Source organism: Onychostoma macrolepis, chromosome 02, assembly GCF_012432095.1.
Source record: "Onychostoma macrolepis isolate SWU-2019 chromosome 02, ASM1243209v1, whole genome shotgun sequence".
NCBI lineage: Eukaryota > Metazoa > Chordata > Actinopteri > Cypriniformes > Cyprinidae > Onychostoma > Onychostoma macrolepis.
The window spans coordinates 20,754,809-20,778,656 of NC_081156.1; the positions used below are offsets into that span (position 1 = coordinate 20,754,809).

Sequence of the window (23,848 nt, forward strand, 5' to 3'; positions counted from 1 at the left end):
AAAATTCCCTTCCTCACGCATGCGCGAGTCGAACTTGTTCAGACTTGTCTAGTAGTGCATGCGCATAAAGTTTTCAGTTCGGCAGCGTATCCAGCATAGCAGAGTAATACTGAATTTCCCTGGCTTTGTTTATTCCTTTAAAGTCTATTTCCCTTGTGTGGTATTGCTGTGCGTTAATAACTCCGTAAGTAACAATATTTGTTATCATTGCAGATGTGTTTCAGAGTGTGTCATAGCGTAATTTAGTTTAATTTACCTCAGGAAAATTATTGCATCAGTATAAATACAGTAGCTGTATGCTCACGTATTTGACGAATTATTCGGTTGTTTGCAATCAAAGATACTGATTCGTTTGCATGAGAGCATTGCTTGTCATATGTGTTGATGTAAATAATTATTCAATCTCCGATCGGCATTTTAATAACGATTAGAAAGGGCACACGGGAGCGCTATAACAGCGCACACACCAGTGTAAATATGACACCACTTGCTAGAAGCAGCAGCAGCACAGATCTGTTTAGTAAAGCTGTATTTAGTGCTCATGTGAATATAAGCTCTTGTTTAGTCATGTTTACTATTGACTCAGACAATTATATAGTTCTCTATGGAGGTCTTATAGAGTATATAGTTCATCTTTGTTTATATGTAATTTCATAATATCACATGTATATTTATCAGATTTATTTGTTCTCTGACAGAAACCACATTTTTGTGCATATCCACACAAACCAATAAACATTGAGATTGGACATGTTCACTCTGGAGTAGCTGCAGTTCTTTCTAATCGAAGAATTAGGCCAGCTGAGTTCCAACCACCTAACTGCGCACAGAATATACTATATACTCTATACTGAGGGTCCCCCTCAGTTGGTTGAAAGTCCATATCTGGATCGGTAACGGTTATAAATCATTGCATTGCTCTAAAGGCATCTGTCATGTTTTTTATAACAACTTATTTAATAATTTGGCACATTGGAAAACCCTCCAATCCAAATACTAAAAGTCCCTTTGCAAAACATTATGTGAATATCCCCATTCACAAGTATTTGAAAATACACAATTGAGTACAAGAGGAAAAAAGTGCATTTATTATTGAGGATCTGCAACAGAATGATCCAAACAAGACTTGAGCAGCTCATATAGCCCTCAGAGCCCCAGCAACTAAGTGAGGCAAACAAATATAAACAGGAGAACAGGAGAATTCATCTCCTTCTTTCCAAAGACTTTCATCCCTAACATCCACCTCCGAGCAACCCTGATACTTTCGTAACTTATAAAAGCTCAACCGGCTTAAATGAACAAATTATTTTCAAGTTAAAATAAAAAGAACAAAACAAAACAACACAGATTTTAATAACACACCTATATAAAGGCAATAAAATTGATGCGATTACCACACATGTAACACAGCTCCTTTAAAAGAAAAAAAAAACAGTTGTCCGATTGACTTCAAGTCGCATGACACATGGACACGGTAATGGGGAGAGCTGTTGGCCCCCATCCTGTTTTTTGCCCTCTAAAGATAGGGAGCCAGATTACTGCATGCTGTGAGCTCACAGCTACTGGACCTCCTCCCCGTTTTCCGGGAGGGGTGTTGCTAGGGGGTGTGTCCGGCACAGCCCCCTCTAAGAGGGGGTGGGACAGGTTAGTCTGAATCAGAGTCAATACTATCTTCTGATGATGAGCTGCTGGAACCGTCCGATTGGTCATCATCATCATCGTCGTCGTCATCATCGTCATCTTCATTCTAAGTCAACATTAGAAAAGAATGAATACCTGCCATAATAACAAAGCAGATTTTCAAGAATTTAACCAAAGCAAAATTAACCTCGTCATCTTCGTCATCATCATCACTATCTGTGCTGCCAGATGACTCATCATCTTCATCCTCCGAGTCTGACGTATCTGTTTTCTCATCATCTTCATCCGAGTCCGATGTGTCCTGCTGGAAACCAAGAGTCACACATCTCTCAAACTCTCTATATAAGTGCACATCACTGTATTTGCATGTGTACACACACACACACCATCAGCAAAATCAATTAGTCAAATTTTAAATGATGTAACACCCTAAGCCACTTCATATAGAATCCACAGCCTGTGTGGGTGAGTTGCCCAGAGAGAGCGGGCGTTACCTTGGCCCGGTACGCCATGGAACGCTTGCCCCCCCCGGGACCCACCGTCGCGGCTCTGGCACCTACCGCCTTCCCCTTGGTGACTCGGACTTTTGCCCCGGGACCTCGTGCTTTTGTAGTGCTTCGCCGTTTCTGTGAGGGCAGAGAGAGGGCGGGGTGGGAGTGCAAGGACACAGCAGCACAGGAAGAAAAAAAAAAAACAAGTTCAAGCTTAAGCAATGATTAGTAGCCCCACAGTACAGCCCTAACAACATTATCCATTCAAGTCATGTTAGTTTGAGCCAAGAGATGTGATTCTAAATAGGGAGAAAGGAAATAATGAAGCCACATGTGATAGAAACAGCTTTTACAAGCAAAGTCAATCAACTAAATTAACCAGGGTGCCTCATCTTGCCATGCAGTGCAGGGGGTATCGATACAGAAAAGAGTAAATCACAATCTCAGCTATTTGAATGACTATGTGAGAAGTAACTCTAATATACAGAGCTTAAAGCGCAAGTTACAGCCGCAAAAATGAGCAATTACTTACCGTAGATGAGAACTCTTTATATACCGCACGCTCCTGAGGGGTTAGCGACTAGAAAAACCAGAAAAAAAAACAGAGGGAACGTTACTGCAAATCTCCAAACTCATATTGTTCATACAAGTATTTTTTTAATAAGATCACTGAGACACAAAGTTTCCCTGAAAAAGAAAAGGGAAATCTTTTTAAAATGTGCCAATTTCATAAAAGTGCACTCTTTGTATTCTTTTTGGATTCATATGGTGTTCCAAAAGTATTTTTTAGAAAGGTTTAAATTTATTATAAAAATGTAATGTATAGTAACCATCAAGTAAAAATTAATAACATTTTCCCTTGATTACATCTTAGTCCTATTTAAAAAAAAGTATTTTTATGCATATTGTTTTTGTTGATTCATGCTACATGACATTTTAAACAATTTGAGCAACTACCTTGGTTTTTCAAAAATTAAGTAGTGAAGCTTTTGTTAAAATAAAAAAATAATAATAAATGCTTAATTTTAAAAAGGTAACTTTATTTTACAGTATCCTTGTTACATATGTTACATGTACTTACTATTACAATAACAATAAATTATGCATAATTACATGCAAGTAACTCTAAGTCAAACCTTAATTCTAACCATATAGTAAGTACATGTAGTTAATTAATATTACTCGGTACTTAAATGTATAATTACACCGTAACAAGGACACCTTAAAATAAAGTGTAACCTAAAAAAAATTATGCAGGGTCAGAAAGCTCTCGGATTTCATCAAAAATATGCTAATTTGTGTTCTGAAGATGAACAAAGGTCTTACGGGTTTAGAACGACATGAGGGTGAGTAATTAATGACAGAATTTTCATTTTTGGGTGAACTATCCCTTTAAGTGATTGCATACATAAATTGTATTTTTAATGTATTTTTCAATAACTTAATAAACAGGACAATAAATAAGCACCATATAATAAGCACCTGATAATAAACAGAAAGTGTATTTGATTTGTAGAACTGAAAGATTCAACAAACTTCCTACCTTTACCCAAGCGTCAAGCTCAGCTTTGTACTCTAGTTGCTGCTCCTCAACCTGTTTTTTATATTTGTCCTTCTGGCTCTGACTAAGCTTGTGCCATCGCTTGCCGATCTCCACCATGCGCTCCTTCAGGCTGAAGTGATTCAGCTCACCGTTAGTTAGCAGTTCCTGAGAGAACATTTGATACCCGCTCCTGAGGTTGGACAGGAGAAGACAAAGTAGTATTGAAACAAATACGTATTTGAGAAATAGTATTTTTCAACATGGAAAGTATGTCTCAGAAAGCAACAAGCTAAAAATGTTACACTCACACTGGAGGCTTCTTAGGCTCGCCATCGAATTTTGGTTTTCTTTGTCCCTGTCCTGACAGAGCTGTCCTCATCTCTAACAGCTCTCTCTGCAGGATGAAAAACAAGAAAAATGAGCAAAGAAACTTTTTCAATTCAACCCTGAACGCAAAGACAAGACATAAAACACGTTGAAATACTTGTGAAAACAGATGAGCAGGCTGACGAACCAAAAACTACATATACAGTTAGGTCCATATATATTTGGACACAGGCACAATTTTTATTATTTTAGCTGCTGACCAAAACAAATTCAAGTTACAGTTATATAATGAATATGGGCTTAACGTGCACACTCTGAGCTTTAATTTGATGGTATTCTCATCAAAATTGGAGGAAAGGTTAAGGAATTACAGCACTTTAATATGTACGTCACCCCTTTTTAAAGGGACCATAAGTAATTGGACAATTGACTCAAAAGCTGTTTCATGGACATGCGTGGGCTATTCCTTCATTATTTCTACATCAATTAAGCAGGTAAAAGTTCTGAAGTTGATTCTAAGTGTGCCATTTGCATTTGGAAGCTGTTGCTACGAACCCACATCATGCGGTCAAAGGATCTTTCCATGCAAGTGAAACAGACAATAGTTAGGCATCAAAATCAAAACAAATCCATCAGAGAGACAGCAGGAATAGTTTGGTACATTCTGAGAAAAAAAATAAAAATCACGCACTGGTGAGCTCAGTAACTTAAAAATGCCTATACGTCCACGGAGGACAACAGTGTTGGATGATCAGAGGATCCTTTCCATGGTAAAGAAAAACCCTTTCACAACATCCAGCCAAGAGAAGAACAATCTCCAGGAGGCAGGTGTGTCACTGTCAAAGTCTACAATCAAAGGGAAGACTTCACAGAAGCAAATACAGAGGGTTCACCACAAGGTGCAAAGGCCATGCAAGGCCAGATTAGACTTTGCCAAAAAAATATCTAAAAAAAGCCAGACCACTTCTGGAAAAGCATTCTTTGGACTGCTGAAATTAAGATCAACCTGTACCAGAACGACGGGAAGAAAAAAGTATGGAGAAGGCTTGGAGCATCATCTGTGAAACATGGTGGAGCAGCGTGGCTTCCAGTGGCACTGGGATGCTGGTGTTTTAGTGATGATGTGACAGAGGACAGAAGCAGCCGGATGAATTCTGAAGTGTATAATACTCTCTGCCCAGATTCAGTCAAATGCAGAAAAGTTGATTGGACGGCACTTCATAGTACAAATGGACAATGAGCCAAAACAAACAGCAAAAGCAACCCAGGAGTTTCTGAAGGTAAAAAGTGGAATATTCTGCAATGGCCAAGTCAATCTCCTGATTTCAACCCGTTTGAGCATGCATTTCACTTGCTGAACACAAAACAACAATAACTGAAGTCAGCTGCAGTAAAAGCCCTAGGCAAAGCATCACAAAGGAGGAAACCCAGTCTTTGGTGATGTCTATGGGTTCCGGACTTTAGGTAGTCATTGCCTGCAAAGGTTTTTTAACAAAATATTAAAAAGGAACATTTTATTTATGATTATATTTATTTGTCCAATTACATTTGAGCCCCTGAAAACGGGGGGACTGTATAAAATGGTTGTAATTCCTAAGCATTTTATGTCGTATTTTTGTGCAACCCCTTGAATTAAAGCTTAAAGTCTTCACTTCAATTTCATCTTGATTGTGTCATTTTAATTCTATTCTGGTGGCATACAGAGCCGAAATAATGAAAATTGTGTCAGTGTCCAAATATACAGTATCTCACAGAAGTGAGTACACCCCTCACATTTTTGTAAATATTTTATTATATCTTTTCATGTGACAACACTGAAGAATGACACTTTGCTACAATGTAAAGTAGTGAGTGTACAGCTTGTATAACAGTGTTAATTTGCTGTCCCCTCAAAATAACTCAACACACAGCCATTAATGTCTAAACCGCTGGCCACAAAAGTGAGTACACCCCTAAGTGAAAATGTCCAAATTGGGCCCAAAGTGTCAATATTTTATTTTCCAGCACTGCCTTAACCCTCTTGGGCATGGAGTTCACCAGAGCCTCACAGGTTGCCACTGGAGTCCTCTTCCACTCCTCCATGACGACATCCTCCACCTTCCGTTTGAGGATGCCCCACAGATGCTCAATAGGGTTTAGGTCTGGAGACATGCTTGGCCAGTCCATCACCTTTACCCTCAGCTTCTTTAGCAAGGTAGTGGTCATCCTGGAGGTGTTTTTGGGGTTCAGTATGTCACAGTACATGTTGGCATTCATGGTTCCCTCAATCAACTGTAGCTCCCCAGTGCCGGCAGCACTCATGCAGCTCCAGACCATGACACTCCATCACCATGCTTGACTGTAGGCACACTTGTCTTTGTACTCCTCACCTGGTTGCCGCCACACACGCTTGACACCATCTGAATCAAATAAGTTTATCTTGGTCTCATCAGACCACAGGACATGGTTCCAGTAATCCATGCCCTTAGTCTGCTTGTCTTCAGCAAACTGTTTGCGGGCTTTCTTGTGCATCATCTTTAGAAGAGGCTTCCTTCTGGGACGACAGCCATGCAGACCAATTTGATGCAGTGTGTGGCATATGGTCTGAGCACTGACAGGCTGACCCCCACCCCTCCAACCTCTGCAGCAATGCTGGCAGCACTCATACGTCTATTACGTCAAACACAACCTCTGGATATGACGCTGAGCATGTGCACTCAACTTCTTTGGTCGACCATGGTGATGCCTGTTCTGAGTGGAACCTGTCCTGTTAAACCGCTGTATGGTCTTGGCCACTGTGCTGCAGCTCAGTTTCAGGGTCTTGGCAATCTTCTTATAGCCTACGCCATCTTTATGTACAGCAACAATTATTTTTTTCAGATCCTCAGAGAGTTCTTTGCCATGAACTTCCAGTGACCAGTATGAGAGAGTGAGAGCAATAACACCAAATTGAACACACCTGCTCCCCATTCACACCTGAGACCTTGTAACACTAACAAGTCACATGACACTGACATTTTCACTTAGGGGTGTTCTCACTTTTGTGGCCAGCGGTTTAGATATTAATGGCTGTGCGTCGAGTTATTTTGAGGGGACAGCAAATTTACACTGTTATACAAGCTGTACACTCACTACTTTACATTGTAGCAAAGTGTCATTTCTTCAGTGTTGTCACATGAAAAGATATAATAAAATATTTACAAAAATGTGAGGGGTGTACTCACTTCTGTGAGATACTGTATATGGACCTAACTGTATATAAACAAGAGTTAAAGCAAATCAAGATGTCAGATTCATGAGAATATACAAGAATAAGTGACAGAACATTGAAATGAAGACATTTAAACATCACTGCAATAATGGCAAGTCACACTCATCAAACGCAAGTACAAATTCCACCAACTTCTGCTAGACACAGCACAAACCGCCTCTACTCTGGGGAGGAGGAAAGTTAGGGGTGACCAACATTTTGACATTTCTTCAGCACAGGTGAGAAGACAGTGGTCAAAACGTCTGGTCACTGACCACGGTCCGGTACTGAACCTCGTATCGCTTCTGGTCCTCTGCGGCCTTCTTGATCCAAGAAATCTTCTCCTTCTTTTCCATGGCCTTCCAAGCAGCATCCATTGCATTCTGAGCTTTCTTACGGTCGCTCTGTTAAAAGCAACAGTTTAAGGTTATTGCTTCTAGATAATGTTTTTGTAAAAACAAATCTTTCTTTAGCATTCTGTGATTCTGCAGGGGTCTCTTTGTATTTTATGAAAAATCATTAATGTTGCTCTTACTCTGTATTTAGCCAGATAGTCTCCTATCACACTCTGCTGCCACATCTCCTCTGGAGTCTTCGGCGTTTCAGGAAGCCGTGTTTTCTTCTTACCGTCTCGCTTCTCTTTCGAAAGCCCATGTGCCCATTGATCCAGCTCAGGGTCACGACAACGTTCCTATGGCACAACAAGAAGAAACTGCTTCTCATTCTGATTCAAACAACATACCACCAGAGCATAACAGCATGCAAGTACATAAACAAGGGCATCTTGCGCATGCCCACCTTCACAGATGGTGATTTGGCCCTTAGGGGGCTGCCTGCACCCGCTATGTTCAGCTTGGTGCCTCCCAGCTTCTCCTCTATCAACACACGCTCCCGCTCCTCTTCTGGGAGACTCTGCAGAGAGACGGAGATTGAGACAAAGTGTCAAAATAAGCAAAGCCTCCCTTTAAAAGCAGGATCAGGAATTCAACAGTATCTGTTTTAATAGAATGAATTTGTAGTGCTTTGTATTTACCTCAATAAACCTCTGAATGTCAATCTCAAACTGTTTCTTTTTCTGATGAGAGAGATAAACATGTAATTTCTAGTTATAGCTAAGGCATAATGATAATGTAACAACCGTGTTATTGAGAATTGTAATAATAATAAAAATAATAATATTTATTATTATTATTATTATTATTATTATTAACCATTCCTGCTTTGCTGATTAACTGAAAGTGTTTACCTTCACCCTTTGTCAGTTAAAAATTTAATTGGCAATTTTGTCAGTAAATAGCAAAGAATTTCTTTTTTTTTTTTTTTTTTTTTGAGTAAATGTGTAATGTTTTTTTTTTATCTTTATCTTTTTTTATCTTTATGGTTTCTGAAGGATCATGTAATACTGAAGACTGAAGTAATGGCTGCTGAAAATTCAGCTTTGCCATCACAGTTATTAATTACATTTGAAAATTTAGTTTGTTATTTTGAATTGTAATAATATTACACAATAGTTTACTATATTTGCTCAAATAAATGCAGCCTTGGTGGGCTTAAGAGACTTTCAAAAACTTTTGAATGAATAATGTATATATACGCATGTATTATATTGGCCTTTGACCACAGAGCTTCCTACAAATCAGGGTTGGCCATTATTGGTCAACCACAGAAACTTTTCCAATTACAATTATTTTACATAAATGTTTAATATTTTCTGTTTTTTATTTTTTTGGTAAACAAATCAAGAGTGGACTGTTCTATCAGACCTGTTCGCATCGTTTCTGGAACATATCCTTCTCTTTCTGGGTCATCATCTTCCACTGCTTACTGCACAGCACCATTCGCTCTGTACTTGGCACGTCCTTCATGTTTACCATTAGTTCAGCACAGTACAGAGAATAGCCATTTCTGCAGAACATAGCATTAAAAATATACATGAAATTAATACGTACACATATATATATATATATATGAATTGAACATATCCCAAACACATCATATATACAGTGCATTCAGAAAGTATTCAGACCCCCTTCACTTTTTTCAATTTTTTTATGTTGCAGCCTATTACTACAATTGTTTAAATTCATTTTTTTTCTCATTAATCTACCTCATAATGACAAAGTGAAAAACAGATTTTAGAAATGTCTGTAAATGTATTAAAAAGAAAAAAACAGAAATATCACATTTACATCAGTATTCAGACCCTTTGCAACAACACTTGAAATTTAGCTCAGGTACCTCCCATTTTTCTTGATCACTGCTGAGATGTTTCTACACCTTGAGTGGAGTCCACCTGTGGTAAAATAAATTGATTGGACATGGTTTGGAAAGGCACACACCTCTCTATAAAAGGCCTCACAGCTGACAATGCATATCAGAGTGAAAACCAAGCCAAAGGAACTGCTCGCAGAGCTCAGAGACAGGATTGTATCGAGGCACAGATCTGGGGAAGACTACAAAACAATTTCTGCTGCACTAAAAGTTCCCAAGAGCACAGTGGCTTCCATAATTCTCAAATGGAAGACGTTTGGCACAACCAGTACTCTTCTAAGAGCTGGTCGCTCAGCCAAACTGAGCAATTGAGAGAGAAGGGCCTTGTCTAGACTGGTGACCAAGAACCTGATGGTCACTCTAGTTGAGCTCCATGATCATATATGCAGATGGGGGAACCTACAGAAGGACAAACATCACTGCAACACTCCACTGATCTGGGCTTTATGGTGGTGTGGTGTGGTGCTGTTTTTCAGCGGCAGGGACTGAGGGACACATCAGAGTTGAAGAAAATCTCAATGCACCAAAATATAGAGATAGCCTTAATGAAAACCCAGTCCAGAGCATTCAGAACCTCAGACTGGGCCGAAGGTTCACCTTCCAACATGACAAGGACCCTAAGCACACAGCCAAGACAACACAGGAGTGGCTTAGGGACAACTCTGTGAATATCCTAGAGTGACCCAGCCAGAGCCCTGATTTGAACCCTATCGAACATCTCTGGAGAGACCCGAAAATGGCCGTCCACCGACGTCCCCATCCAACCTGACCGAGCTTGAGAAGATTTGCACAGAAGAATGGCAGAAAATCCCCCAATCCAGCTGTGCAAAGCTTGTTGTGTCATACCCAAAAAGACTTGAGGCTGTAATTGTTGCCAAAGGTGCTTCAACTAAGTACTGAGTAAATAAAAAATACTTATGTAAATGTTATATTTCAGTTTTTTCTTTTTAACAAATTTACAGACATTTCTAAAATTCTGTCTTTACTTTGTCGTTATGAGGTAGATTAATGATAAATTTTTTTTTTTTTATTTAAACAACTGTAGTATCAGGCTGCAACATAAAATTTAAAAAAAAGTGAAGGGGGTCTGAATACTTTCTGAATGCACTGTATATAGACAAGAACAACTAGTGAATTTCAAAATGGTCACCAACATTCTATTTCTATTCTAACAGCAGCATATCTTGGTATAATGAACAAGACTTTGGTAAGATAAGACAGCATAAGCCACGCAAAACAAATGCTTCGTTCTTAGTGGTTTGAAACATACGGTGGTGGTTTGGTTGGCCGGCCATCAAACTTGTCCTTGAGCTGCCGTTCAGCCTTGGTCAGGACAGATTTGACATGTTCCTCAGAGTTTGAATCCGGATGAGCTTCAAGATACACTCTCATGCTGTCCTGTATGAGAAAGCAATATTTCACAAGTTAACGATGTCTTTTATCCCTCTAATTGACCAAGACTTCATCATTTTAGCTTCAATGAGAACACCAAGAGATACCGCATAGTGTTTCTGCAACTCTAGAGCTTTGCTGATCCATTTCAGCCTCTTTTTGTCTGATAATTGGGACCACTGTTTACGTAATGCTTCCTTCAGCTCCTTCTGGCTTACCTACAAGCATCAGACATGGAAAAGTGAGTGTAGGTCTTTCCATAAACAGTTAAATCTGAAATCCTCTCAAAAATAAGAAAAAAACATTAATTGAATTATGTAAATGAGTGACAAGCTGGACTTGGATTCGGTTACACAGCTCTTTGTACTTGCTATGACAACAGTAAGATTCTACTAAGACTATGACCACTAGGTTTCCCCCCCTCCTGCCAAACTCTTTTTACCTCCGGGTGAATTTTCATGTAGGCCTTCTTCTCATGGTTGTACCATAGCTGCTGAGGGGTCTTGGGCTTCTCTGGGAGGTCTGACTTCTTTCTCTCTTCTATTAAATCTGGGTGGTCCTCTCTAAACACAATAGAAGCTTCTCACTGAATCGCCAATAAAAAAACTGTCATACATGTGTTAGATATTTTTGTGCAGACTGGAACGTGGACACTAACTTGAATCTTGCCATGTTCTTCTCAAAAGCCTCTTTCTCTCTCTGGAACTCTTGAATGTACTTCAGCTGACAAAAGTAATAGTGCAAATTCAAAAGCAAAACAGATGACCTTCAAAAGTAATATTTACTGTAAGAGAAACATGACTCTTCATTCTACAAATACAAGCACTTTACCTAAATAAACTTTAAACAAGAATTTAGGTTAAAATGTATAGGAATGTAAGAGAAAGTATATATCTTAGGTTTCAATTTATGTTACAATATTTACCGTTGGTAATCATTGCTATTTAAATTGTCCTTTGGTGAGATCAATTAATACTGATATACAAATATTTTCAATCAATGTGAGATTATAAGTATTATTTATATACTATTAAAGTATTTGTATATTTTTTAATTAGATTTTATTTTTCATATTTAATATTTAAATTTTAGTTTAGGTTTCAATCAATTTGTTATCTAGGCTACTTTTGTAATTTTACTACATTTTTATATTTCTGTAGCTTTGCTATAGAATTTATTTCAGTTTCACTTTTAGTCATTTTAGTATTTCAATTTATTTATTTGCCAATGCACCATTTCTCATTTAAGTTATTTGTCTAATGTTGTTTTACATTATTTCAACTATTTCAATCGAAAGTGTTTTAATAGTCATAATAGTTTAATAGTCTAACGAATAGTTAACAAAACTCCAACAACAACACTGAGTTGCATGCATATTAGAAACAAAATAAGTAAAATACAGTTTCAAGTATAACATGTCACACATTAAAGGACACTTCCCAAAAATTTCCCAAAAGCGTTTTATGTCAGCTACCCCAAAAAAACGAACCTTTTTCTTTTCAGGAAGCTCTTTGTATTTTTTAGACAAAATCTTGGTGAGATCCAAGTTGCTCATCTCGGGATGGATTTTTGCATATTTGGCTCGCTTCTCCATAAAGAAGCGAAAATAGGGAGTGAGGGGTTTCTTTGGGAAGTCTGGATGTGTCTAAAACAGAAGTAAATGCATTAAACACTATATAGCCTTTTAGTTGACAGCACATCAGGCTAAAACATGACATATTAAGAAAAAAGAGAACATTAAATATTGAGACCTTCTTTTACTTTAGCAATCTCACCTTCAGCTTTTTCCCCTTGTAAGGGTTCTTCACAAATTCAATGGCATCAACAATGAGCTCTGTCATCGTTCTGTATTTACGCACCTAGGGTGGGAAAATCGTTACACAACTCCAATGAATGAAGGCAAATAATAATTTTAACGTTCTGTTTATTATTAAGCTGGCAAAGCTCAATGTAAAATAATCTTTACATGGACAATCTAAAGAAAGTGTCTTTAACATAAACATTTATTACAGCTATTTGGAAAACAGGCACATTATTGCTTTAGCTCACTGGAATTTGGCTCACCTCGGTGGAAACTTTCTGCCATTTCTGCTTACACATGTCTCCAGTGAAACCCCCAAACCCCACCTTCTCCCAGTCAAAATGAGACTCTGTGGTTTTATACTTCATCGTGTCTCCATCAGGTAGCAGACTGCGTATCCTCTCCAACAGTGTCAGACAGTCCTCTTTGCTCCATGTATCTGCAACTAAGAAAAACAGTGCACAATGATCCATTAAGCATGTTGAATGGGCAAAACCAGAGGTTGTTTATTCTGAATATAACTGTAGTGTGTCTGTGTGAATTTGCCCATCATGGACAGCATGCGAGCGTACCTGACTCACTTTTGAGTCGTCCTGTCTGGGTGCCAGACACACTGGTGCTGCCATTCATGATGACAGAATTCACTAAGATCCACCTTGACACTTCACTGGCCAAGTGGCTACATAGAGAAAACAAGACAATTCAAAGTGAGGCTGTAAATATGGGTTACTGACTGAATATGGCAAACCTTTTCAACATTTATCCATTTAAACTAATATCTACTTCAGTTACTAGCAATTTTTTAATTACTAGTAATTCAACAGTGACATCCATTAGATACCAGTTCTTATTCCTTTGCTACTACACTGTAAAAAAAAGGAAAGTTGAGCGAACTTAAAAAAACATTTTTTACCAGCTTCAGCAGATTTTTGAGTTTGCTCAAGTTGTTTTTGTGGGAGATTCTCACATTTTTGTTGTATAAACTTAAAACAACAAGTTGAGAAAACTCAAAAATCTGCTGAAGTTTGTTGCCTTAAAATTTTAAGTTGGCTCAACTTTTTTTTTTTTACAGTGTAGTCACTATGCCAATGTCTAATAAGAGTTATTTATTAAATATTAATACATATTTATGAAATATTAGTACATATTCCTTTAACTGTTACTACTAAAAGAATAGAATCTTGAAAGTAACAATTGCTTTTTGACTTGTCATATGTAATAAATAATCTGGAAATAATTTAATTAAAATTTATACTCGAGATACTATTTGAATTGTTACAAGTAATTAAAGAATAAGCAGCATTACAACCAAATTAATAGTTACTAGTAAACTGGAATAGGCACAATCAACAACTGAAATACATGGTAGCTGGAAAAGAATAGTTGATATTAGTGTTGTCAAAAGACCCGGTACTTCGGTACCAAGTCGGTACTAAAAAAGTGAAAACGTAACGGTACCAAGTTTTTTTTAAGTACCGGTGGTACCGAGTACCCGGTCAACCAGTTCTTGGCGTGCGGCCCGATGATTTCCGTGATGCAGAAAGCGGACGGAATCTCGGAATCCAGTTATAAAAGCGGAATTTACAGTTTAGCACGGAATGGTCACGGAGTTTGTCAAAGTTTGGATGAATTAATCAAAAGTAGGTCATTGCACTTAAATCAAATCGCGACATGGACTAGTATCTGTAAATATTAAGCTGCAAAAGTCGATTCAAATATGAATCCGCATGTTCTGCGAGTCTCTGTGTGAGTGAATGAATGGCAGAGGCAGCGGTTTTTGTTTTTACTACATACACTGAAGCGCCTGGCGCTCGCGGTGATTCATCATCTGCCGTCTCAATGAGGACATAAATACATAAACAACATCTACAGAACTGCTCTGAGAGTCCCCTCGCGAGCATTTTACCGTTTCATTGAGTAAAACCAGCGTCATATCATATAGCTACACAGAAATGTAAAGGTATTCACGGCAACCCGTCAAAATAAAAGTTCATCTTAAAGACATTGTGCCAGAAATATAATTATATATATATATATATAATTATTTATTTTATTTATTTTTTTTTTTTTTTTAAAGAAGTCACAATATTTCTTCCATATTTTTATTTTAATTGTAAATCCCCTTTATTTAACAAAACAATACAATGTGTTTCAATTTAATTAATTAAAAGACAAATTAAATTTGGGTGAAACTTGTTTACTGTTTTTCATACTTTTATTACTTGCGGAAAAACTTGAAACTCAATTTAAATAAAGTATAAAGAATGGCATTGATTTTTGTACATTTTTATTTTTGTTTGACTTTATTAAAAATAGTGTGTTTTTTTTAATTAGCATGTGGTACCGAAATTGGTACCGAGAACCGTGGATTTTGACTGGTATCGGTACCGAATACTGAAATTTTGGTACCGTGACAACACTAGTTGATATCCTGAGAGAATTAAAAAAAAAATAATAATATTTTTTTTTTATTTGTTACCAGTAACATTGGAATAGTTATATGTCATATTGAATGGAGGAATAAGTACTAGAACTAAAATTATGTTAAAATACTCAACAGATTTTCACTTCATTCCTATTACAAGCAATATAAACAGCATATATGTTTAATATTTGCCCTTTACCTTTGTTAGATTTATTAATTAGAGTGCTACAACCTTGTGCGAGAATGGCAGGGGCAGAAGCACAAAACTCACACTCTTACAGAGTCTCTCTCTCCCACACACACGCACATAAACACACATACTAGAAGCAGGCCCAGACAATAGGAGGACAGAGTGAAGGTACACAAGACCTACAATTTCCACCCTTTTATTACCCCGGGGTCCAATGGACCCGAACATCCTGTATGCAATATAAGCGTGTAGTGGGGTGTAAAAAGTGTGGTCACTGAAAATTGGTTCTGATAATATGTTCTTCAAAGAAAATGAGCCAAGGCCAATAAGTGCGAGTTTGCAAAAATAATTAACTGTATAGTTTTTCTTTTGACAAAAAGTGAAAACGGGTCCGAACACCATACAAGGGTTAATGGAGCTTTTAAAAAGTACAGAAAACATAAAAGTAACAATTAACATGAACAGAAGCTAGTTAGTTTTAAGGAATAAATGTATTGCCACAACACAGAGGAGATTAGTGACATAAAATCTCCTTAATAAACGAGTGATTCAATTTTGTGAAAGGTCGTCTAAACTGTGATCAGATTTATGAATATTCTGGATGTCAGCACTGCCACCCAGAGGAACACGTGCCCATGCTCCGCCTCTGGACCACCTCGACGCGGACGCGTCATTACGCCGCGGCCAGACAGTGCATCAGCGGCGGCGGCGGCGAACGGTAAGAAACCATCACAATGATGCCCTAACCGCACATTTCCAATGCCTATTCATGAACAAACCGCGAGTTTCGTCTAGGTTCACCTATAGCGAACGGCTAAGCAAAGCATCGAGGAAAGGACCGACAACTATCCGGGCTTCCAGCCCGATTCATGCCACGATTTGAGGATGCGAGAGAAACGCACGTACACGGTGTCGGGGGTCATCTTGGCGAGGAATGGCAGGAAAGACTTTCCTTTGGGATTATGTAACCACGAGCAGCGAGATGTGAGGACGAGCACGACCCTCGCTAAAGTGCACCAGTGTCCCGGAAGCCTCGGTTTCTCCTCCCGTTCTCCGCGAGCGCTCTCTATTTACATGCTGCCAGTACAGCACATTCATAGGCGAGTACTTCACTATATGCATAAAAATATTACAGAAATGTTATTTTTTGATCCATATGACACTATAACACATACGGTTTGCTTTTTAAAGAATTAACTGATTTTATAACTATAAAACCATTATAACTGATTACATTTCATGTAATTTGTGTATATTTCAAATTAAATAAATACGAACACATTTTAAGTTTGGGATTCGGTATTATGTTAAGCAAAGACTCGTGTGTGTGCTTTTATATACTTTGCCAGTATCACAATATGTGCTGTATTGTGTGTTATGGTGTGTCATGTCATTTAGCGAGCAACATCACCGGGAAGTGTCAGTGAAGTGTCACCCGCGTAACTTCTCGAGCTGTGGCGTCGCTGCGCGCCCGCACGAGGCGCCGGTTTCCCGGTTACAGTGTCATCCCCGCCCGCGCGCAAGGTCAACCGAGCCAGAAGAGATAAAAACACGGAAAATCTAATTTTCTTCAATATTGGAGACTTTCTGGTAACAATAAACCATTATTGGCCGTGTTATGTTCAAGAGGTGTTGGACTAATCACTTCTGACAAAATATGGCAACAAGTAAACTGTCCAGAAATGCATTGTGCTTTATTAAAATTAATGTCAGAAACAAGTCTCCGCATATTTACTTTAATAATTTGTGTGATGGTCACTCTAACCGATTACATAAATTAGTGTAAAATACGTTTCTTGTAGCGCACCGACCGTTAGTCTGTTTCCAACCCCGGTAATGGCGTCTTTATTCCGGCAGGAGTCACCACGCAGCTTCCGCTGGCACGAATGCCTCAGCTAGCGAGCAAGCTACTGGCGAAAGTACGAGGAATATCGCACGCCGATTAAATTTGTGAAGTGATGTCTTAATATATACCTATCAAATACCTCCTTGCCGACAATTCAAGTGTAGATGCATACACATTTTGATTTTTTGCAGGGATTGTGACAATATAAAAAAACGCATTATTTCACCATAAAATCAATTTTGTCTTGAACATAAATGCTTAAATGCTTAAATCTGGTCACATATTCAGTCTTAGTATAATAATACTATGTTTTGGTGAATCAGAATCCCAATCAGAGCTATGAGCGGCCGCTTGTGCCTTCCCTCGCCCCAGAGCCCTCACTGCAGAGCCGCCATGAATGTTACAAAGACTCGGGGACGAGCAAATTGAAAAACGCTCTAAACGGGCTCAAAAATCGTCAAATCACTTACCTTTTTCAATAATCCGTCACGGATGTGCTTATTAACTAGCGACGTGTTCGTGTTAAATGCTTTTATTGTATTTAAGTATCTGTTTTTTAGCCGTAAACCCCGGGGAGTCAGGTCGAAACGAATCCGACAAAAGGAGCGTCTGGTTCGGTATGAAACTCCGCCCAGCGCCGCAGGGGGAGGAACTCCGAGGGAAAACATGCGAGAAAAAAAGGCGGAGGCTAAAACTTAAAAATAATATTTATTTTTTACATTATGATACATTTCTGAATGATATTTGGTGGAATGTTTATTCATTTTGCAACATTTTAAAGTGCTACTTTCTCAAGCCTTAAATTCACCTAAACCGAAGTAGCAAAAACCGTGCATGCATCTAGCAATAATAAACTACGTTATTATTAGTTTACAATTGCTAGAAAGTTCTCTTTTATGGCTGAGCATTTACCAGGACAAAAATATCTACTGGTTCCCATGCAAAAGAGCAGGACTCTTTGCCAACCCTGCAAGGACTTCAAGTGCTAAACCGATTAGTTTGGGTGCCCACGTTCATTCTGCTGCCGCTGAGACTCGCACGGCCTCCGCGCTCCAAAAACCTCGCCCTCTGCAGCCCAAAAACACTCGGTTCTAATTAGTGTGTTGAGTTGATCTCCATTTGACGTTAAACTGATGTGTGGCAGAGACGATGTAGACTGACGGCTGCTTGTGCTTTAAGTTCCCATGGCTTGAACTGAGCGTAAAGATCACAGTCAGAGGCACCGTTTCCTCTCAGTCTGAGTAAAAGTGCCATTGACTGTATCTCGCCCTCATGCTCTCTGATTGTACACAATCGTCACGAGATTTCTTTATGTGAAACTGACCAATGGCACGAGGAAAGGAGGAGACAGCTGTGACTGACTCAACCCCCTCAGATTGACCAGGCCTGAGAGAGATGCTTCATACAGATCACTGGAGCAACTGAGAAAACAAGTTTTCATTTATTAAGTCATGCTGAGCTTCTAAATATTTCACCAGCTAGACAATGTTCCCTAAAACTTGCTTGATTTATAGCGATTAATGATCTGAGAGTGAATTGTTCTTTTGGTTTTCGTTAGGTGTATTTTACTTGTTTCTTTTAACTGTCCTGAGTCAGTCTTACTGGTTAAAAACTAAATGATAAAATTAAACAAAAATGTATGCCTGTATGAAATTTATGCAAAGTGACTATAATATTTGAAATTCAGTTTATGTTAACTGTTTGTTTAGGTCTAATTGCCAAATCTTTTCAACTCCTTATGGAAAAGAAATGTGTGAGAAGTCAGTTTTGAGTCATTGTGACACAATTGTATCATACATTTCCAAAGAAGATATTTTGAAGAATTTTGGTAACCCACTTGTTGACAGTAGCCATTGACTGCCATAGTATTTCCCCATGCTGTATGGAAATCAGTAGCGTCTGTCAACTGCTAGGTTAACACCATTCTTCAAAATACCTTCTTTTGTGCTCAACAGGAGAAAGAAACTCATACAAGCTTGGAACAATTTGAGGCTGATTAAATGATGACATAATTTTGATTTTTGGATGAACAATCCTTTTAACTGAATTTTTTTTACTTCCCCAGAAAATGTAATTTGACCAGATTACAGCCTTAAAAGGGGCATATGTGCAATGATTAATGTTGTGGAAGTGCGTGTGTCAAAGTGAAGTTTGTTTAGGCCTTGTACACCTGGTTTATATCATGTTTCTATGCCTACAGACTTTTTTTTTTCTTTTTGCCACTACTATGTATAATGGCCATGAGATGGCAGCAGAGGTGCATTAACAGAGCGACCGGACCTTCATTATTGATCACTGCCACCACTGGATATGGATTATAATCTTTTTCATTTCATATCTAGCACATGGTGTTTTATTGTCAGTTTGTCCTGTCCTTGTAAAATATGCCATCATAGTACAGAGAACATAAATGGTGCCCTAGATAGAGGATACGTGGAGAGTATCTACTCTGAAAGTAAAATATATCCACCGGTGACTGATATATCTGGTAGTTTTTAAAAACTGAGTGAAAATATTATAGTGGCATTACCATACTCATCTAACAATACAAGTCAATATGACAAACATTATAGCACATCAGTAAGATACAATAGCACAATTTCATTATTAATTTATGTGTGTAAAATTAAGATTGTAATAAATAAAAACAAAAGGTCTAGTGTTAAATCAGTTCCATTATTTTATTAGGTTTGGGCCTGTACTCTAAACATTTACAAAGCTAAAACAAAGACCATAGTCATCATTGACATTCTACAGTAATATGTTAATAATCACAAAAAATCTATTATTGAACAGCTCTTTTTCTTTCATACTTGCTATCTTCACTTGCTAAGGTCACTTTTTTCAACTTTGTGAAGCAACATAATATCTGAAAGGAACTATTAAATGAAAAAAGGCACTACCACAATATGTGAGATTGTAATGAAAACAATAAAATGAACTGTCAGTTTTTGCCGGGGAATATACACATTTTGACATTGCACACACACAACAGATTAAATAACATCTTAGATGTAGTCCCTTCTTTATAAAAATAATTGTTTGCAAGATCATATTTTTGATTGGAATGTACATGAGAATTTACATTTAAGAAAATGGATTACAGCATTATACCAAATCTAAACTTGTTTGGTATTGTTGGCTTTAACAAATTATTTAGATTCTAGTTCTGTACCTCAAAAGACAAATATTCACCTATGAAGCTTGTTAATAAAAATAAACAGTAGTGCATTGAGCGATCAAACCATTTCGTGTGCTCGGTGGTAATTTAATCATAACATTATTCATCACAACCAAGATAGTGTAAAACTTCACCTTTTGAACTCCATAAAACATTTTAAAATTACTTTTCTCTGTTTCAGTTTTCACTCAGACAAACTAGGTAAATGAAAGCCACTATAATTGAATGACTCTTTATATTTATGTATTATTGTAACTATTAAGACTACTTCTATGATTCTCTTAGTGTTCATGTTATATAAACACACAGGCCTCTTTGGTGCTCTGGTGAGAAAAATAGTTTCAAAACAGCTATGCAACGATTTTCTAAAGAACATATTCATAGATCAACATACGTTTTCTTCTTTCAAATAAACTGGTGACCAGTGTTTTGTTGCTATAGGCAATATTTATATATATACTTTTTTTTTTTTTTTTGAGTTAAATCTGTATTATTTCTGTTTAGCTACAAAAATATCAACCATATATAATTTGCATTAATGTCATTCTGTACAGTTCATTTTTAGGAGTGCATTGTATGTCACCTTGCAATGAAATAAACAAACTGATAAGTAGAAAAGGCTTCATTTTAAATTTACCTTAAAGTGCTTCCTGTATCATTTTGAGCTGACTGGATATCATTAATTCATTTAACCCTCCAAAACACACACATAGTATGATAACATTTCAACTCTGATAAATAAACAGAAAAAAATATTAATAATACAGGTGACAAAGATTTCTTCACGCAACATATATATAGTTGCTCAAGTGACATTGAGCAACCTCTTAACACTTTTACATATGTATAAATATAATGTTTACATAATTTAAGCAAAAACAAAATGGAGATTAAAAACTGATTAATGGAAGAAAGAAAAAAACAGGCAGTACATCTGGACATCTCTGATTGAAAAGAAAGGTAGTGACAGGTGAGGAATGAGGTCATACTGGCATTTGCATCTCTGTATATTCATCTTGGCCTTCTTTGTCATCCAATGACGGCTCTGTATCATCTGCATCAAGCTGTCACATAGACAAAACAAACAACATTAAAGGCAAACAGCAACATAAGATTTAATATTAGTCCTGAAAACAAGATGTTACTGAACAGGGCAAAACTTTTTTCCATTATTTTTCAAAGTATATAGCCATAATATAAATGTAAATATATAAACATATAGTCCACAAGAGAAAATAATAGCTGAATTTATAAAAATGACTCCGTTCAAAAGTTTACATCCCCTTGATTCTTAATACTGTGTTGTTACCTGAAATGATCCACAGCTGTGTTTTTGTGTTTAGTGATAGTTGTTCATGAGTCCCTTGTTTGTCCTGAACAGTTAAACTGCCTGCTGTTCTTCAAAAAAATCCTTCAGGTCCCACAAATTCTTTGGTTTAACGGCATTTTTGTGTATTTGAACCCTTTGCAACAATGACTGTGTGATTTTGAGATCTATCTTTTCACACTGAGGACAACTGAGGGACTCATATGCAACTATTACAGAAGGTTCAAACACTCACTGATGCTCCAGAAGGAAAAACCATGCATTAAGAGCTAAAGAAAACTTTTGAACAGAATGAAGATGTGTACATTTTTCTTATTTTGCCTAAATATCATATTTTTTAATTTAGTACTGCCCTTCAGAGACTACAGAAGGTAGTTACATGTTTCCCAGAAGACAAAATAAGTTACCCTGATCTTCAAATTCAAAAAGTTTTCACCCCCCGGCTCTTAATGCATGGTTTTTCCTTCTGGAGCATCAGTACTACATAAACAATAACATGCATTATGTATGATCCCTCTTATTTTGGTAAAATAATTAACATTTTGCAGATTCTGAAAGGGGGATGTAAACTTTTGACCTCAATTGTATTTTAAACTTTAATCTCACTATAAATTTACACAACTGCATAAGATATAACTAAATATGTAAAAAAAAAATTAAAAAAATTCAATACAGCAATATGGTACAGTTGTTAAAATAAAAATAACTCATCTACAAATATAATTTTTCTTATCAACAAAAATGAAAAGAAACACTCACACATTGTATCTCACGTTGAGTAAATATTCGGGACAGCAGGAACCTTCTGAATGGCACAGTGAGGACAAGAACAAACGGGAAGGCTAACGAGGCCGAGGTTGACATTACAGCCCACAGCACAGCCAGGCACACCAGCTGCAAACATGTGAACAGGTGCATGCGTAGAGTACGCACCTGAAATAGACAAGGACATGGTTAAAGCACAGCTAAATCTGAAGAGACAATTTGAGAATGGCGTTCCAGACATACTGTCATCTGATTATTGATTTAAGAGCAGTGAATATTGTGCTTAGCTGAGTTCTCAAAGACAAACCTTGCGGACATAGGTGTGGTCAGGATGGTACTTCGGTGGCTTAAATAGCAGCATCATGCGTTCTGTTAGCTGGATCCCATTGAGAGACATCACTCCCATATAGAGGAATATACCAAACAACACAGCGATAGGAACCTGCCGCAAAACATCTCCAATCACAATGGAGAGACCTTTGGAGGGAAGATTATAACTAACTCAACAAGCCATTCACTGAGGGTAACATGTTAGAATTTATTTAAGGATGCAATGATATTAAAATGAGTCAATAAGCCAATACCGGTAATTATTTTTATGTTGCGGCTAATAACCAATACTATTTTGAATTAAAAATAAAACATTAAAAAACTATCATTTTAACAAGTATTACAAGCAAATGTAGGCATTACAAAATTATAAATGTACATTTGTTCAATTATTTCTAAATTATTATTATTACTATAAAGTAATATTCATTATAAAGTATTAAGTAATGTATTATTAGAAGGTATTATTTATGTTATTAAAGTATTAAAATGTGAGCATTAGATAATGGCAAGGTAATGGGAGAAATAGGTACATACAAATAAAAATCTAATATCAGCTGATATATTTCCAATATTGTCTGATAACAATAAACTACAGTGAGGAAAATAAGTATTTGAACACCCTGCTATTTTGCAAGTTCTCCCACTTAGAAATCATGGAGGGGTCTGAAATTGTCATCGTAGGTGCATGTCCACTGTGAGAGACATAATCTAAAAAAAAAATCCAGAAATCACAATGTATGATTTTTAACTATTTATTTGTATGATACAGCTGCAAATAAGTATTTGAACACCTGAGAAAATCAATGTTAATATTTGGTACAGTAGCCTTTGTTTGCAATTACAGAGGTCAAACGTTTCCTGTAGTTTTCACCAGGTTTGCACACACTGCAGGAGGGATTTTGGCCCTCCTCCACACAGATCTTCTCTAGATCAGTCAGGTTTCTGGCCTGTCGCTGAGAAACACGGAGTTTGAGCTCCCTCAAAGATTCTCTATTGGGTTTAGGTCTGGAGACTGGCTAGGCCACGCCAGAACCTTGATATGCTTCTTACAGAGCCACTCCTTGGTTATCCTGGCTGTGTGCTTGG

General features: G+C 37.4%; 2 protein-coding genes across 15 annotated transcripts in view; both read right to left on the reverse strand.

The window, feature by feature from the left end:
* Positions 1–1,065: 1,065 nt before the first annotated feature.
* ubtfl (upstream binding transcription factor, like) lies at positions 1,066–17,786 on the reverse strand. Of its 9 annotated transcripts, none has more exons than XM_058750127.1 (20): positions 17,627–17,786; positions 13,277–13,374; positions 12,959–13,140; positions 12,670–12,753; positions 12,384–12,539; positions 11,553–11,617; positions 11,337–11,457; positions 11,002–11,112; positions 10,773–10,900; positions 8,995–9,136; positions 8,265–8,306; positions 8,030–8,143; positions 7,767–7,922; positions 7,507–7,635; positions 3,984–4,069; positions 3,676–3,865; positions 2,665–2,712; positions 2,136–2,267; positions 1,829–1,945; positions 1,066–1,747 (listed from the first exon to the last, which is right to left on the reverse strand). In XM_058750127.1, the coding sequence occupies exons 2-20, from the start codon at positions 13,323–13,325 to the stop codon at positions 1,646–1,648; spliced, it is 2,154 nt and encodes a 717-aa protein (XP_058606110.1). In that variant the 5' UTR covers positions 13,326–13,374; positions 17,627–17,786; the 3' UTR covers positions 1,066–1,645. The 9 variants fall into 9 exon arrangements, 8 of the variants coding, with proteins under 8 accessions (XP_058606110.1, XP_058606103.1, XP_058606129.1 ...); XM_058750120.1 differs by having other exon boundaries at positions 13,268–13,374; XM_058750146.1 differs by lacking the exon at positions 17,627–17,786 and adding an exon at positions 14,602–14,651 and having other exon boundaries at positions 1,829–1,942; positions 2,202–2,267; positions 13,268–13,374.
* A 2,037-nt stretch (positions 17,787–19,823) lies between these two features.
* Positions 19,824–23,848, reverse strand: part of slc4a2a (solute carrier family 4 member 2a) — a 32,251-nt gene continuing 28,226 nt past the window's right edge. For all 6 annotated transcript variants that reach the window (XM_058750057.1, XM_058750022.1, XM_058750038.1 and 3 more), the window contains 3 exons: positions 22,737–22,906; positions 22,424–22,597; positions 19,824–21,401 (listed from right to left, as the gene is read on the reverse strand). In XM_058750057.1, coding sequence (XP_058606040.1) covers positions 21,321–21,401; positions 22,424–22,597; positions 22,737–22,906 — 425 coding nt within the window. In that variant the 3' untranslated portion in view covers positions 19,824–21,320. The remainder of the gene's footprint in view (positions 21,402–22,423; positions 22,598–22,736; positions 22,907–23,848) is intronic.